Source organism: Podarcis raffonei, chromosome 14 (genome assembly GCF_027172205.1).
Source record: "Podarcis raffonei isolate rPodRaf1 chromosome 14, rPodRaf1.pri, whole genome shotgun sequence".
NCBI classification, from domain to species: domain Eukaryota; kingdom Metazoa; phylum Chordata; class Lepidosauria; order Squamata; family Lacertidae; genus Podarcis; species Podarcis raffonei.
Window position 1 is genome coordinate 20,265,217 of NC_070615.1, and position 17,678 is coordinate 20,282,894.

Below are 17,678 nucleotides of genomic sequence, written 5' to 3' on the forward strand. Positions count from 1 at the left end.
GATGGCCTGGGTTCGAATCCTGCCTCCAGCCGAGGCCCACTGGCCAGGCCTCGACCAGCCATTCTCATTTCAACAAGCATTCTAGGCTGTGCAATTCTGCAAGGGTGTAAAAAGCTCACAGATTGCAACACTGGACGACAGAAGGCAGCTTGAGAGTGTGGAAATGGAACTTAGTGATTTCAGTTCATGGCCGAAGGAAAAGAACACAGATGTAATAAAATTCACACACAATTAGGAATTTCAAACTTTTACACAGAGATGGAAAATATAAGAGTATGTCTACCATTTATGAAAGAAGAGTCATTTTTTCTCATTTTGGATAATTTTTTCCTGCAATTTCCGCTACTTTACATCACTTAAGATGGTTCTGCTTGTGGTGAGGAACGGCAAGGAGTTTCACAGGGAATTGAAATAAATCTCTTTGCCCCCCCAGCCCCCTCAACTGCTGGAAATGTTACATCCTTTTGTGCCTACGGACCAGGTGTGAGGAACCTGCGGCCTTCCATGTTGCTAGACTACAACTCCCATAATCCCTGACCATCAGTCATGCTGATGCTGAGGCTGACAAGGTTTGGAGTCCAGCAACTGCTGGAGGAGCACAGGTTCCTCACAGTGGGAATGTCAGCACAGGGAAGGAGGCCCAATTGACTGCACTGTAGAAGCAACTAAAATGGTCACTGGGCAGCAATATTCTAAGGGTGCTGTTCCAAATTCCCTTGAGACGAAACATGTCCATATATCTGGTGCTGCTTGCTGGGTAAAGCAGAAAAATAATCTTATCATTATGGGCCCGATCCTGCAAAATCTAGCTTGTGCAAGAAACCAAGTCACAGGAAACTGAACACAACGGAAACGTTGAGCAAACACAGATTATTTTTGTCTGGGTCCGTTTGAAGTTATAAGAAGCTCACCAGTCAAAGCATATATAGCTAGATTGAGATTGCCTCTCTCAATATTACTGCCCTGTCCCAGCCCAGCAGAGTCATGGGGTGCCTGACCTTCTTCTTTTTACTTTCTTTCTTTCTCTCCTTTCTTCTTCTTTTTACTTTCTTTCTTTCTCTCTTTGCATTACAAGCAAATCCCAGCTCATTAAGCACATTTAAACCATACTATAACATATAAGAGCTTGCTCCCAAGATGAGGCCACAAAACTCAGGAGTTCTGCCTCAGACTTTATTGCTTCCATTACATATAAAATCATTTTTCTCACACCTGAAAACTGGCACTGCACTAGATGCTACGTGGTTTAAATTGTATTTTTACTGCATCTTTTATTTCTTATATATTGCATTTTATTGTATTACAATTTGAATCCCATAGGTTTCATATTGCGATACCATAAAATACAATACAAGAAGCCATAAGAAATACAATTAAAGATCAGTATGGATAGTTACTGTGAGGGACGTGCTGTCTTCCGTCTTCAACTACAAATTAACAGAGACAAACCCTCGCAGAGCTATAATTTGCAGAGTTCTCTGGGAAGAGGTATTGATTGTTAAACCTCACAGGGAATTGGACCTCTGTGAGGGGAACAGGGGTTAACCATTCTCAGCACCATAACAGATCACAGTTCCCAGGATTCTCTGGAGGAAGCCATAACTGTTTAAAGTGGTTTGATACCGCTTTAAATGTGTAGTATGGATGTGGCCTAAGATTTCGCTGCTGGATTGGCCTGCTTCTGTACATGGAATCTGGGAGCAGGATGTGTCATCTTGTCCCTTGTCTCAGGCAGAAAGACATCATCAGCCAGTCCTGAGCAGGTATGTGTTGGAGAAGGCACGGCTTTAAATATTGAAATACCCAAACCATTTAGGGCTTTATAGGTAATAACCAGCACTTTGAATTCTGCCCAAGAATGAATCATAGAATTGTAGACTTGGAAGTTACCCTGAGGAATCTAGGTCAGGGGTCAGTAAGGTTTATCTTGCCTGGGCGTGCGCACACCTGCCATTTCCGACATCTGCACATGCGCAGACGTGATTTCCAGCGCTGTGGAAGCGAGTGGCCACGCTGCGTCGGTTTAGTGCAGCGTGCAAGCGGGCAGCTCAGTTTGGGGATGGCTCATGGGCCGGTCAAATGACCTACGCGGGCCGCTTCTGGCCCATGGGCCTTAGGTTGGTGACCCCTGATCTAGGCCAATCCCCTGCAATAAGCAGGAATATGCAACTGTCCCATGAAGGGATCAAACCTGCAAACTTGACATTATCAGCACCACCAATGAGCTGGAAGCCTGTTCAGACTGAAAGGGGAAAACAGTACAGTGGTACCTCGCAAGACAAAATTAATTCGTTCCGCGAGTTTTTTCTTCTTGCGAGTTTTTTGTCTCGCGAAGCACGGTTTCCCATAGGAATGCATTGAAAATCAATCAATGCGTTCCTATGGAAACCGCCTTCAGACCAGGTCCGGGGACAGTCTGTCCCCCGACCTCTTCTGAAGGCTGGGGGGGGGGGGGACAAGGGCTTTTCTTCCCACCGCCAGCCTTCAGAAGGCTGTTCTGAAGGCTGGCGGTGGGAAGGAAAGCCCTTCTCCCCACCTCCCGCCCTGCAAGCTCCGGGGACAGGAGGGCTTTGCTGCCGACCGCCAGCATTTTAAAAGCCCCCGGGACAGCGGAGACTTCTCCGCTTTTAACCAACTACACTTCCCAGGATTCATTGGGGGGAACCATGCAGATGGGGCCTGAGTTTACACTTGAGTAGCCAGTCTGGTTTCATGGCCTGGAGCCTCATGTGGGCTGCTAAACTCAAGGCTGGGACACAGGAGCCCTCTGGACCAGATCCCACAGCACTAGGGCTTATAGAACGAGGACTAGGACCTTCATGGGACCCTCTCCTGGGTCCAAGGAAGTCAGAGGCTGAAAAGGGCTCAATCCAGTCCCAGTCTCCAGTGGAACAGGTTGCCCACTAGAAACTCTCCATGGTCCTGCAGGTTCCTCAGACAAGACCCTTTCTGGTCCAAAGTTGTTCTCTTTATCAATTTTGTACTGGTGAAATCCTTGGTATTTGTGGGTGCTTGTGTACTTTTACGCTGCATTCCTGAAGGATGGGTTTTAACGGCAGGACAGTGGCAAGCCTTTACAGTCGCCAAGAGACAATGCGAGACTAGAAGGATAAACACTCAACATCTATCATGCAATGGTCTGGAGACCATAACACCCTTGCTATATCTGAACACACATTTTAGAAACATCAGCTTCATTTGTATACATATTTGGACATTTGGTTGGCATGTGGAGAGCTACCTGTGTAAACTAAGATGGATGTATTGATGGTTGTTGTATTGTTAATGTGAGCTGAAATGTTTTTCCTCTCCTGTGTGTTTCTTTCTCTCTCCTGTCCCCCCTTTTCTTCCTCTCCTTTCTATATGTTTTTTTCCCTTTCTTCAATAAATTTGCAATACAGTGGTACCTCGGTTTTCGAACATTGCATTGCTCTGTCATTTCTAACAAACCCATCCTTTGACATATTAGACGGCATCTTTCTCAGTGATGGTCTGAACACGGCCCTGAGAGGAAGGGCACCAGATACACACTTTTAAAAATAAATAAGCACCACCGCAATCTTTGCCCCATTTTTAATTTTGCAGAGTGCTTTTACAACAGCCTTGCAGAGAAGCTCTGCAGCCTCCAGTTTTATTTTGGTTTTATTAGCCTGCGAGCCCACACTTGCCTCTGTTAGCTCTTGCAAGCTCACCGCTGAGGGTGGAGTGAGGGGTGTGCACGCGTGAAGTTACTAGTCACAGCTAGCAGAAAGCTGTGGGAAGAGGGCAGCAGCGTTAGCAGGTGTCAGAATGAACTACACTACTTGTGACGGCAGGAGAAACACCACATTTTCAATCGTTCCCCTCTGTGTGCGCTTGGGGAAGATCTCTGAAAGTAAAAAGCAAGCATAACACGGAGCAGGCTGCTGTACAACAACAAAGAGGCATTGCTTTTCCTTTTAAATTTGCAGGGAGCTCTTACAGTGGGTAAGCATTCAAAGATGGCATTGCCCCACCTGAAGTTAAAAGTGGTACAGCCTATTCTACCACTTCAGGGTTCTTGCAGTCTTATTCTGTTGCCTGTGTGGACCAGGTCTATAGCTGGTCACCTGGAGGAAATGGGGGGAATACCATAGTTGACCAGGCAAGTGGTTATTTACAAGCATCTTTTACAATTAAAATAACCCTTTTGCACATCCTGTCCCGTTCCCCCAAAGAGCCAGAGGTTGACATGCAGGGGGGCTGTCTCATATTCTCCTCACAATCACCCTGCAACATAGGCTAGGCTGAGAGCATGTAACTGGCCCAACCTTCACAGACGTCATCACTGAGTGGGGACTTGAACACAGGCCTTACTCCAGATCATGTTCTATGACGCTCTTGATTAATACAACTACTACCCCATCACTCCACCCCAGTCTTTATTCCCAACTTCCAGGAAATCCAAGTCTTGTATGTGCAACTGCAAGAGGAGGTCTGTGTTTCTGAATGCTCTCCAATGTGAAAAATGCTCTCCCTTTGCTCTCTTCCCGTTAGACTGTAGGATCCCTGGAGCAGGAACTTACTCCCTTTTGCCTATACTATAAAGGGCTGCAGACACTGATGGGGCTATATATCTCATATTTCTTAAAGTATATTAAATTAGCACTTATTATAAAAAAAAATCTTTTAAAATATCCAAAAATGAAAGGCAGCAAGGAGCATCATTCATAAAATCCTTGTTCGATTGTCAATGAGGGCTTACTCATTATATAAGTAACCACCGATCCCCAGGTCTGAATTATATTCTGATGCTTAGGCTGCAATCCTGAACTCTAGATTTTCTTCCTCCAAATTTAACATGCACAGGGCTGCACCCTTAATTGCTGAAAAGCTGCGAATTAGTCTTCAGTTGATTGTTCCCAAATCCTATGAAGTCATTTCACCTTCTCTTGATGTGGTTTTATTTTCCAGTCAAATCAAAACAAATTATTTGCAAATAATATCCTGGCCAATTCTCAGCAAATGTAAGAAGAGGTTCCTGATATTTGTAAAAATAATAATGAATATTATTGTGTTGATTCTCACTAAGTCCTGTGAGGCAAGTCCTTGTTATTCCTGCAGACAGCTGGGAAAAATAAGGCTGAAGGAGAAAAATAGTGACTCACCCAAGGACAAAGAATATTCATGCCGGAGCTGTGATTCAAACCTAGTTCTTCAAAGTCCAAACACAGCTCTTAACAAAAGAGCAACACAGAGAGATCCCTTGTTGTGAGTCAGACCACTGGTCTATTGTTGACTTTGACTGGCAGCAGCTCTTCCTGGTTTCAGACAGAGATTCTCTTCCAGATCTTCCTGGAGATTCCAGGGTTGAACCCAAGACCTTCTGAAGGCACAGTAGAATGTCTACTGCTAATATAACAGGCCTTCACCAACACTGGGCTTCAGACGGCATTTCATTTTCTTCTTCTTTCTTTTTAAAAAGTTCTGCCTACTCAGAATTAAGTTCTGTTGGATTCTGCAGGACCTACTGCAACGTAAAATTGCACAGGACTGCAGCTTTATTTTGACATGAATGTTTGTGGCTTAGAATCTATTTGATCAGATCCTTAGATGGCAGAACTGTATCTCTCACTGGCACACATGAGTATAGGGGGGGTGTAGCAGCGCTTCTAAGAAAATGGGCTCTATTATTACTAGTTCAACATTTAAATCTGTCTTTCTTCTAAGAGTTAGAGCTGCTTACCCCAAGCAATTAATAAAATAAAGAAGCAGAGTTAGATATTAAAATCCTGTTTGATGAATAGACATGTTTTCAACTTTTGTCTGAAAAATAGCAGGGAGGAAGCTGGGTGAATCTCTGCAGCAGGGCTGGGGAACCTCAGGCTCTGGGGCCAAATGCAGCCCTCCAAATCTCTTTATCTCCCTTGGGACTCTCCCCAAGAAACACCCCAAGTGTTTTTGCCTGGTTAGAACGTACCCTTAACTCAGACAATGTGTCTTGTTAGTCTGGATGGAGAAGTGGGTGAATGTGCATAGAAATCAGTATACTGAACATTCATTGGCTGCCCACTGGTACGTGGCTCCCTGCAGTTGCCCAGAATGCAATGTGGCCCTCGGGATGAAAAAGGCTCCTGATCCCTGCTGTACAGGGAAACCCATTTCCACTACCAAAAGGGCCTAATCTCTTGAGTGGCTGGGGAAACCCAGTCAAGTGGGTTGCATACACATACTACTACTACTATTATTAAGCACCTTGGACAATGATACAGACAGCAGGGCCTCCAAGGCAGGTATTAAAGCCTGAGCAGGTTGCGATCCCCAAAGCTTCATGCCACAACACGAACCTTTCAATTGGTACAAGACTGCTGGTTTCTGTTGCAATGGACCAAAACGGCAAGCTCCCTGGAATGTGGTGTCTCATACAAGGGGAGAAACAGGAGCTTATTTTGATACGGAATTGACAGGTGCAACCTTAATGCAGGCGAACTATGAGCGCCACCGGTCTTCAGGATTTAGCAGGCGAACGTACTGAAAGGTACCGTGTCAAGACAAGAGTGGCTGATCCTATCATTGCATTGTGGCAGGCCCCAGTGTCACCGAGCACTGAGCAAGAGAACAGCCCTCTCCAGAGAAGCTTTCCTTCAACTGTTCTTACCTCATCTTCGTACACTAACAGTTTGGTTTTGCACAGCTGGATGTAACGCTCCTTCCAGAGACCAAAGAGGCCTGCACTGCTCTTCCTGATCCAGCCAGCTTTCTCCGCTTTAGTAGGACACTTTGTCTTCTCTGGGGTCTCCTCCTTCACACCCTAGAGCCACACCAGGAAAAAAGAAAGGTTGTCATTAGAAACTCAAACCTTTACACCCCCCCAGCACATTATGCAGCTATACAAGCAACTTTAATTTATGTGCACAGCATAAGAGGTGCTCAGTTTTTCTCCTGTGTCTCCCCCACACCACAATTCTCCGTTATTTAAGGAGAAAAGAAATTGCAATCAAGGCGAGAGAAACCTTTTGTGAAATGTTTGTTTGTTTGTTTGTTTGTTTGTTTGTTTGCATGTGTGCACTGCAAACGAGACAGTCGCCGCCCTCAGGCTCTCAATAAAAAAGAGACAGCACACAACGAAAAAGGAATTGGAGGGAAGAGGAAAACAAGTTCCTCCAAGTTAGTTCTTATAATTGGCAATTGCCCACAGATCAGATCCAATCCAAGAGGTCAAGGCAGCTCCTGCCATGTAGTCCTTCCGTCAGGATACTAACCCTCCCTCACATATTCATCGAGGACATGAGGCAATGCACTCAAACTGGGGCAAGATGGCCACCCCACTTTTCAGACAGGCTTAAGTGAGTCTTGCCTAACATTCATACTTCCTCCCCCCTCCAACCTTTGAGGACTGGCACGTGGGGGTTCACCTGAGCACCCCTACAGTATAGCATAGAATAAATGTGTTGAAGAGAAAGGTATGGTAAAGGAGAAGCGAGAAATCTAAAGTAAAAAGTAAAACAAAAAGGAGAATAAAAATCACAGAAACGTGAGACATGAACCAGGAGGGAGGCAAGGATCTGGAGCTCCAGATTCCACGACTTCTACACAGAAGCAGTTATGTTATATGCAACATTGGTAGACAGCAGGTGGTTACTTGCTTGGCCAGGCCTGGGATATATAGCAGGAGCCTGCCCCCTCTCTAATCTACTCCGACCACTTCCAGCCACATTGCTCACTCATGGAGACTAGCAGCAAATCAGCAAGGAGACTCGCACCCTGAACATGTGCGTTAGGTGGGGGGACGTGTGCTTTGTCAACGCTACCTCTGGAAACCATCCAACTGACTGAAAACGTGTTTTTTAAATTCGTTGAAATAAATGGTTTAAGATCCCTCAGTAATTCAGGGTTGTCTTTGACAAGACTATACATATATCACATTAGATATATATAAACTGTGGACAGATCGATAACTAAATGTATATATAACTATAAATATAACGTGGTGTTTCCTGTTCTCACTCTTCAGTCACATTCATACCCTTTTTTTTGCCTTAAAAAAAATAAGCCTTGGCCTCAGGCATACTTGCTCAAAGCTGTACTAATAGAAGCCCATAGCCAGGATGGCTACTCAAACACAACAATATAGTCTAAGAAAAAAACATCCTAAAATCCAGCACACCTTCCTATTAAGGGCAAACAGCTTCTATTTTCCAGGCCAAATAGCCCCCCCCCCAATATATCTCTCTCTGTAAATTAAAGTCTCATAATATCTTGTGAGAGCTGACAGGATGAGATCAAATAAACTTTGCAGCACACATTCTCAGAAGATCAGATACAAGTTTCCTTTCATGAGTCTGCCCCCAACATTGGAACATCTTCAAGAAATAGGTTTGCATGACTTTTAAGTCATGGGGAAATATATTAGAAAGAAAATGGGGGAAAGCACAAACACAGAGAATTACTGAGGTGGATATTCTGGTGATTTATTTATTTGTTTGTTTGTTTGTTTATATTTTTATTTGATTTATATACCACCCTTTATCAAAAGATCCCAGGGCTGTATTATTATTACTAATATAAGTATTATATTAATAATATAATAACCCTTTATCAAAAGATCCCAGGGCAGCGTACAACATTAAGAACACATTTTATGGAGAATCAATAATAAAAACATAATAAAAAGCATAGCAACAGGCAGCATAATAATAAAATAATCATAATAACTGCCGTACATGCCACCAGCTTTAACACACCATAAGTTATTTAATCAGTTAAAAGCCCGAGTAAAGAGGAATGTTTTTGCCTGGCATCTAAAGACATGTAATGATGGCACCAGGCGAGTCTCCCTTGGGAAAGCATTCCAGTCGGGGAGCCACCACAGAAAAGGCCTGTTCTCTTGTTGCCACCATTTGAACCTCTCTGGGAGGGGGGATATAGAGAAGGGCCTGAGATGATAAGCGCAGGGTCTGGATCGGTTTGTACGGGGAGAGGTTGTCCTTAATGTATTGAGGTCCTGAGGCTTAATAGGTCAATCCCGTCACTTTGAATTGGGCCTGGAAACTAATTGACAGCCAGGGCAGATGGGTCAGGATATGCTCAAACCATCTTGTTCTGGCGAACAATCTGGCCATTACATTTTGCACCAGCTGAAGGTTAGGTTATCTTACTCTTTTATTCCTCCACTGCCAATTAAAAACTTCTCTTCTGTCGCTGCTCAACATATTCACTGTAAGTACTGCTCTTTGTAAAAAAATTTGTTTGAAGGTTTGTGTCTTAGTGCTTGGATCACTGTTGCACTGATGTTTCTCTTTATTTCTAAGTTGCTCTGAGCAACTGCTTTGTGAAGAGGGAAAGGTGGGCATAAAAATGTTTTGAATAAAAAATAATTAAATCTGGCTATAAATGTGCAATACAAACAAACAAACAAGTACCCCCAAATATATTCCTTATGGAAACCTGACTATTCCTAATTTTAATTAGACTGATGCTGAAAAGGTTTGCAATTTAGATTTCTTATTCAAATCTCTTTGAGGGATTGTATTATATATAATTGACTTTTTATTTCTATTCTTTGTATACTGTATTGTTGTTTTATTGCTATGGCCGATGGCTGATGCAAATAAAGATTCATTCATTCATTCTTTGAGGGTAAGGATATGAGGAGTGCTTAAATCAGATTAAATGTATTATTTTTAAAAAACAAGAAATCTTTCTAATATACCAGGAACTTATGTCTTACTACGTATTACCACTTCCTGCAACTTTCAGTTCTTGTACAAATATAGACATGTCAGGATTTCTGATTAAGCTCCTTTTGGTGGAACCCTTAGAAGTATATCAAGAGTCTATAACTCTAACCTCCTTTGAACAGGGCTAAAAAAAGAAAAACTATGAACCAGATCATTGAAATTCAGGCAGAAATCTTATGCACATTTACCTGGAGTAAGTCTCCACTGAATGTGTATGAGGCTTACTTCTGAGACATATGCAAAATTGCAGTGCTACAAATACAAGTTCTGCAAATGGCAGTCCTGGGTTTCTCTGCATGTTTGACCCCAATGATCACACCACTGTCATGTATCTAATGGTTGTTTTTTTTAGGGTTTTGGGGGTGCAGCCAGTGCATCAAAAATAAAGTTACTCCAGTTGCTGGAACGAGCATACCAGTTCACTTCTTTGTAGTGGTCTGCAGCTAGTGTGGTCCAGCAATAAACGCGGTGGACTTGGAAGCCACACAACTGCTTTGAAATCAGTGCTCTGACATGGATCCAAAGGATGCCCATTGGCAAGTCACCAGGTATATGGCCAACAGAGGTTAGCTCAGCAGTTTCCGGTGTATCATTGGCTACAGCAGATGTATAACTAGTGGTACCCTCCCTCCTAGTCTCCTCCCACACTGTAACCAAAATGTGCACAGTGGATTTGAACATGAGTGATGAAATTCTGGACTGCACCATTTCAACTTCCACAGGGTACGATTACATTTTTGGATACTCGCACACAAATTTTCAAACTAGCCTATCTAGAACTTCTTTGGCCCAGAAATGGAAGACACGACATGACTTAAACCACTTGTTGCGGTAGAAGGGTATGTGAACTCTGGCTATTGCAGAGAAAATAACCCACAAATTACATGTTTCTAAGCGTAAGGAAGACCTGGATCATTTCAAAGCTGTTGGTGGGATTTCATTTCTTTTGTGTCAAATTATGATGTACAAAGGTCTCTTCCCCCACATTAGTGAAAATCTTGATATACAGCCATACCTTGGATCTCAAACGCCTTGGCTCCCAAACAATTGAAACCCGGAAGTGAGTATTCCAGTTTCTGAATTTTCTTTTGGAACCCGAATGTCCATCGCGGCTTCCGATTGGCTCCAGGAGCTTCCTGCAGCCAATCAGAAGCAATGCTTTGGTTTCCAAACGTTTTGGAAGTCGAACAGACTTCCAGAATAGATTCCATTCAACTTCCAAGGTATGACTGTACCACTCTCTCTCACTCTCTCTCCTGGAGAAGAATACTTTAAGCCTTGCTTCCAAGTATACTAGAATATTACCTGAAGGGAGCTTTGCATTTGTATGTGTGGAAAATTCAGACATATGACTTTACACATACAATCTAAAAAAGGTCCTTGTCCAAAATTTAACCTTTTGGTTTCCATCGTACGCTGAACATTTCTTATTATGGGACAAACAGAAATTCCAATTTGAGGGAGGGGTTGACAAATGTTGGATGGCTTTAATAGTAATCTAATGTATAGGTGATGGGACGCGGGTGGCGCTGTGGGTTAAACCACAGAGCCTAGGACTTGCCGCTCAGAAGGTCGGCGGTTCGAATCCCCGTGACGGGGTGAGCTCCCGTTGCTCGGTCCCTGCTCCTGCCAACCTAGCAGTTCGAAAGCACGTCAAAGTGCAAGTAGATAAATAGGTACCGCTCTGGCGGGAAGGTAAACGCCGTTTCCGTGAGTTGCTGCTCTGGTTCGCCAGAAGCGGCTTAGTCATGCTGTCCACATGACCTGGAAGCTGTACGCCAGTGTACAGTGAGATGAGCGCCACAACCCCAGAGTTGGCCACGACTGGACCTAATGGTCAGGGGTCCCTTTACCCTAATGTTTAGGCTTCCCAGGACCCCTGCCCCTTTCCCAATAGGGAAGGGAAGGGCAGTGGGGGGGGATGTCTCCTATTTCCCATTCAGCTTCATTCAGAGGCACTTGGAGAATCTACAAGGTGCAGCATAAACTCAGAGGCAGTCAGGAAGAGGGCTTAGACATGTCTTCTGTTGCCTCCAAGGCACTCAGAGGACTCTGCAACACAGACTTAAGTTCCGACAAGCATGCCTGTTGGGTTGGTGGGCACTCAGTGTGGTGAGCAAACTTGTGGACAGTTGCTTCCTGAAGATCTGAGGCCACAATTTCCTTTTGCAATCCTTTCAAGGCAGTTGCCCTCAAACACTTTCAAAAATGATTTTTTTTTGCAGTTAAGTTGTCTAAGGAGGTTCTGCTGGGCTTTACAAGGGATCAAGCCTTTAGTGTGACAGACCCTGTCCTGTGGAACTCCCTGCCACTAGAATTGCAGCAGGAATCTGAAAAAACTATGTTTCAGACAGGCCTTTGCAATGTGAATTTCTTTTTTAGTAACCAGTACTTACTGGTGTTTTAATTGACCTTATTACAAATTGGTATACTGTGTTTGTTTTTTTGTTTTTTAATGAAAGCGCAGTCCATAAAGACATAGAAAAAAAGATTTCTTTTCTTGCAAATAAAAATGGCACGAGATTGTAAAAAAGTATCTTTGTAATTTTCTGTTGCCTAAAATCCTGCAAACAATTAAGGAAGATAACAGTATGAATGTGAAAAAGGAAATAAGAAGATATAGTGATGGCAACCAGCTTAGACAGCTTTAAAAATGAATCAAATCTATCATCTCTTAATTAGCATGATCAGTGGATACGAGCCAAAATAGGTCAATGTAACCTCCCTGTTCAGTAACGGTTTAGCTGAGAATACCAGATGCTAGTCAAAGGCAAAGTTTATTTTCCAGGTATGGGGAACTTCCAGTCCTTTGGTAACTGCTGGACCACAATTCCCATCATCCCTGGCCATTGGCTGTGCTGGCTGGGACTGATAGGAAGTGGAGTCCAACAATATATAGAGGCCACAATTTCCCTATCCTTGTTATAATTCCTTAAATGGTCATGAACATGGCAGGCTCAGCCTAGAGGAGACACCTGTGGTTGACCTGTCCTGTGTGTTAACTAATCCTGAAACAAACCCACTGCTCAATGCCATACTTGCAAGATATGTCACCATTCCCTCAACCACCTGAGTACAGCACAGTGATGACAAAGGATAACTAATGAAGCTGCAGCACCTTGGGGCTGAAATGGTTTGACTACAACTCCCAGCTAATGAGAACTGTAGTCCAACAGTGTCTGGGGACCCAAGGCTGAAGGACACTGTAGCCTAGCCCATACTTTGCAGAGCCAGTCCAAGGCATTTTGCTACCTGAGGCAAAGAATAAAGTGATGCCTTCCCTTCCGCTACACTCCAGGTAAAAAAGCTAACCAGACTGACAGCTGAATCTTACTTCAGCTCTGGCAATGGGGCAGTGCCTTCCGCTGCATCGGAGGCCAATAGGCTCACCTAGTGCTCACAATATGGCACACACAGCTTTGTCCATTGCCCAACCCTCAGCATCTACCACCTGAGGGAGCTTCCTCACTCTGCCTAATGGTAGGGTCGGTCTTGAGGTTTTGCATGCAAATGATTCTAGGTTCAAGCCCCAGCCTCTCCAGGTAATTCTGGGGAACTCTCCTTTCTGAAAACCCAGAGAGCCACTGTCAATCAGTGCGGACAGGAACGGGGAACCTGTGGCCCTCCAGATGTTGTCGGACTGCACCTCCCATCGCACCAGCAAGCATGGGCCAACGGACAGGGATGATGAAAGCTGGAGTCCAGGAACATCTAGAAGGCCACAATGTAGACTAAATCAGGGTTTCCCCAAGCTGAGTCTCCAGCTCCTTTTGAACTACAACTCCCATTATCCCTGGCCACTGGTCTTAGTAGCTAGGGATGATGGGAGTTGTAGTCCAACAACTGAAGATTTGTTTGGGAAACTGTGGACTAAACCAAGCTTGATGGACAATGATCTGACTCAGTATAAAGCAACATGCTATGTCTCCATGGCAAACTTATATAGATTTTAACAATATAATTGTTGCAGCTTCACCCACACTTTTCTGGGAATCACAGAATGCCTCACAGAACTACAATTCCCAAGAAGCACTGCAGAGAGGGTAGCAGTACTGAACCTTTTTAAAAAGTCGGATGAGTAAATACTGTATATGCTCTTATTCTTCACTGGCCAACAGGATTGAAACTGGTTTACATCTGTAGCATCGCCATGCCCTTATAAAGCCTTGCAAGACATTTCCTTTCCTTTCCACACTTCCCATTTCTCCAAGAGGACGGAACAGCTGAAGGCTCCATGAAATCTCTTTTAAAAACAAAACAAAACCCACTCGATAGTGCAACAGCCCATTAGCAGAGAGAAAGCAGCTTATGGGTTGCCAGTACAAAAGTGCCCTGACAGAATTGGTGCAAGCACGAGTTTGTTGGCAGAAGGAAGCAGCAGCCCCATTTGAAAAGGCAAGAGTTTCAAAATGCAAAACAAGGGGGAAGCCAGGGAAGGAAAGAAGCAGCAGCCTGATCTTCTGGACAGATTCATTTAAACTCTAGGATGAGGGGAAACGGTACACCCCAAGCCAGAGGCAATTTGGGTAGAGATGCACAAAAGAATAAACAACATTTTAAAGGAGAAGCATGCTAGCCTATATAGGAAAGTAGTTTTTAGCTGCAAATAAGCACACACTGAAAGCATGCTAAGTGCTCTTAGCAAAGCAGGTCTCTATCTTGGGTTACCACCTATATCCTATTGCAGCAACATCAGCACAGGAGAGGCAGAATGTAGTAAATATAATGGGTTCAGTTGCCTTCTTGTGACCCTTTGAATTAATTATGTCAAGAGTTTAAATAGCCCGGTGGTCTGTACTGAATTGCTTCCAAGCACAAAATGTAGGAAGGGCAATAGTTCACTGGCAGTGCGCATGCTTTGCATGCAGAAGGTCCCAGGTTTAATCCCCGGCATCTCCAAGAAGGTCTGGAAAAGATTTACTGTCTGAAACCCTGGAGAGCTACTGCCAGTCAATGTAAACCAGAGGCAGTGGCATAGCGTGGGTTGTCAGCACTCGGGGCAAGGCAAGTAATTTGCGCCCCCTAACCCATGGATTTTAGTAGGGGCAGAGAGCTGCGAGTGCAAGAGCACCGCCCAGATGTTGCACCCGGTGTGGCCGGCCCCCCTGCACCCCCCACGCTACGCCACTGACCAGGGGTACCCACTAATATGCTGCTACACTGCAACTCCCATCATCCCTGACTTGCTGGCTGGGGCTGATGGGAGTTGTAGTCCCACAACATCTGGAGGACACAATGTTGGCTTTCTCAGTTGTAGACAATATTGAGCCAGGTAAACTAATGATGCGACCTGGCAGCTTCCTACGCTCCTATGAGTTTGAGAATTAATTTATCGAGTTATTTGCCCACAAACTAACAATAGCTATGGGTGTGGGTCATTGTCAAGGATGCTGCTGGGTCCAGGGAGGGATTGCTAAGATGTGTCCATGAGACATAGGAAGCTGCCTCATGCTGAATCAGACCTCTGGCCCACCTAACTGCATACTGTTTGCACTAACTGGCAGCAGCTCTCTGGACTTTCCCGGCCCTACCTAGAGACACTGGGGATCGAAATTGGGACCTATTACATGCAAAACAGATGCTCTGTCAGTGAGATACAGGCCTCTCCATCCCAACCAACTGGAAAATAGAAAGCTCCCTTATACTGAATCAGACCACTGGTCCATCTAGCTCAGTACTGTCCACACTGACTGGCAGCAGCTCTCCAGGGCTTCAGTTCAGGGGCATTCCTAATCCTACCAGGATCGAACCTTGGAACTTCAACATGCAAATCAGACGTTCTACCACGGAGCAACAGTCCTTAAAGGCATTTCTCTCACGTTGCTTCATCAGACTGCCTGTCAGAGTTGCATAGTGGGTCACCAGGATCTGGAGAGATTGAGGATGCCTGAGCCTGGCCCCTTCTACCCTGGGCTATGACAATTCCCTGCTTCTTGTGAGCCATGGCAACCAAGAAACACCCACACACCCCCAGCTGTCTTGAGCCAAAAGCACACTCCAAGCATCATTTCCTACAGCGAGTTTCACCCAGTTCAATTTATCAGCAACTGCTGCCTAAGCATTCCCAGCTTTTGTTTTATTTTTTAAATTGGCCCTGCTCCACTGTTTTCAACAGCAACTTGGTGCCCAGGAATTAAGCCAGCAAAGCTGTCCCACCAACACTTGATGCCTAAGACTGGAGTGTGCTAAGCTGCTACAAAAGGCACAGGAGCAAGGTTAGAGTAGGAACCTTGGCAACTTTCGTCCACCGCCTGAGTTTTCTCATAGCAGGGCAAAGCAGCTCCAGAGAGACCTCTGAAGCACGTGCTCCTTTTCCAGCAGCCTCGGACATCCATCAACAAAACAAGCTATGTTTTCCTCCCTCTCCTTTTCCCAGGCCAAAGACCATTCCATGCCAATAGGAAAACAAACTTTTAAAAAGACTTTCATCCAGGCCCTTTTGAGAGCTCCCTCTGTTTAATTTCAGCAGGAAGCAGGGGGAAGGGGGAAGCGTCCAGTCGTCGTCCCCAATTACCTCTATCCTCTACTACAGTATATTTGCCCCCCACCAGCTTTTCCTAACCTCCCCCCCCCAAAAAAAAAAGCTTTTGAAATTGACATACTCCTCTTCGAATGTTAAACTTAACAAATTCGGTCAGCTTTCAAAACAAGATCTGGATAAGAATGTTTAAGAAGGTAGTTTTTGTTGCATGCTCTGTACCCTAGTTTCTGACAATCTATCGATCTAGGATCCATCCTATTCTCTTGACCGCAATTTGTTTTAACTGATTTTAATATTGTGTTTTCACATGGCTGTAACCCGCCCGGGACCCCACAGCGAAGGGCTGATATGAAATCTAAATAATCACAGAATCAAACACACGCCCAGCCAAGAGGAAAGCAATCAGTTGGACCCAGCGGACTAGAAACTTAACTTCTTGAACGAACAGAAAAGGGGCGCATTCCTCCCTCCTCTATCTTGTAACTCGCCACATCTCGCCCATTCCTTCTCCCTCCCAAGTATGCAAAGCCTTTTTAAGCTGCCTTCCTTTGCCAACCCATTGCACTTGAAACATTACTCACATCTTCCATGGTGGAGATGGGGGGGGGGAGAGAGGAAAGAGGAGGGCGATGCGTCTCCCACCCCTTGCAAAAATAATAATAATAATTCTTATTATTATCTGGATTCCTCTCCAAACACGCCGGGCGCGCTTCTTCGCTCGGAGATCGCTTTTTAATGCCTTCTCAGGAGCCTCGGGGCTGTTCTTCCATCCTTCGCCCGGGCTCTGCCGGAGTCCCGGAGCTTGCAAGCAGCAGCAGCAGCCGGCGGATCAAACATGCCGGGTTCGGGCGCTGGGGAGGGAAAGGGGAGATGGAGGTTCAACAACTTTCCAGGCTGGCGAAGAGAAAAAGAAAAGTCCAGGGTTCGTTCGGAAGTTGCAAAGAAACCAGCTCCGCCGCCGATGCTGCTTTGCAGCGCCTCTGACTGCGCCTCTGTTCGCTTCGAAACAACTTTGCAAAAAGAAGACACAGCGGCAGCGGCAGCAAAAAAATATTGGTTTCCGGTAGTAGCTTGAGCTCTTAGGGAAGGAGAGGAGGAGGAGGAACCAGCAGCAGCAGCTGAGAAGGGGAAGCTGTTTCCCCCCCCCCTCCCCACCTACACAGCCACACTGGGTGAGATCCAGCTCCAGCTTGCAGGGCTGTCTCCAGCGTGCCAGCGTCTACTCGGGAGTAAGTCCCGCATGTGCGCCTCGACTCCAAAGCGAGAGGCTCTGGGGACACCGGACTTGCCCGAGCTAGTGACTCCCAGATGTTACTGAACTACAACTCCCCTTTTTGGGTGCTGGGAGTTGTAGGCCAACGACCTCTGGAGGGTGTCTTGAGGACCAGCTGGTGTGCATTCTTAACAGCCCTGCACGCAATCATTTTATTCATTTGTCACTTTTTTACCAGCAAAAAGTCTCAAAGAGGCATAGAATGAAGGCTTAAACTGCAACACGC

At 45.1% G+C, this 17,678-nt stretch overlaps 1 protein-coding gene across 1 annotated transcript in view; it reads right to left on the reverse strand.

Moving 5' to 3' along the window:
- Positions 1-17,370, reverse strand: part of PLEKHO2 (pleckstrin homology domain containing O2) — a 31,830-nt gene extending 14,460 nt beyond the window's left edge. The window contains exons 1-2 of the mRNA XM_053364940.1: positions 16,761-17,370; positions 6,617-6,769 (exon numbers count right to left, since the gene is read on the reverse strand). Of these exons, the coding sequence (XP_053220915.1) occupies positions 6,617-6,769; positions 16,761-16,769 (162 nt within the window). The 5' untranslated portion in view covers positions 16,770-17,370. The remainder of the gene's footprint in view (positions 1-6,616; positions 6,770-16,760) is intronic.
- Between the last annotated feature and the right edge of the window lie 308 nt (positions 17,371-17,678).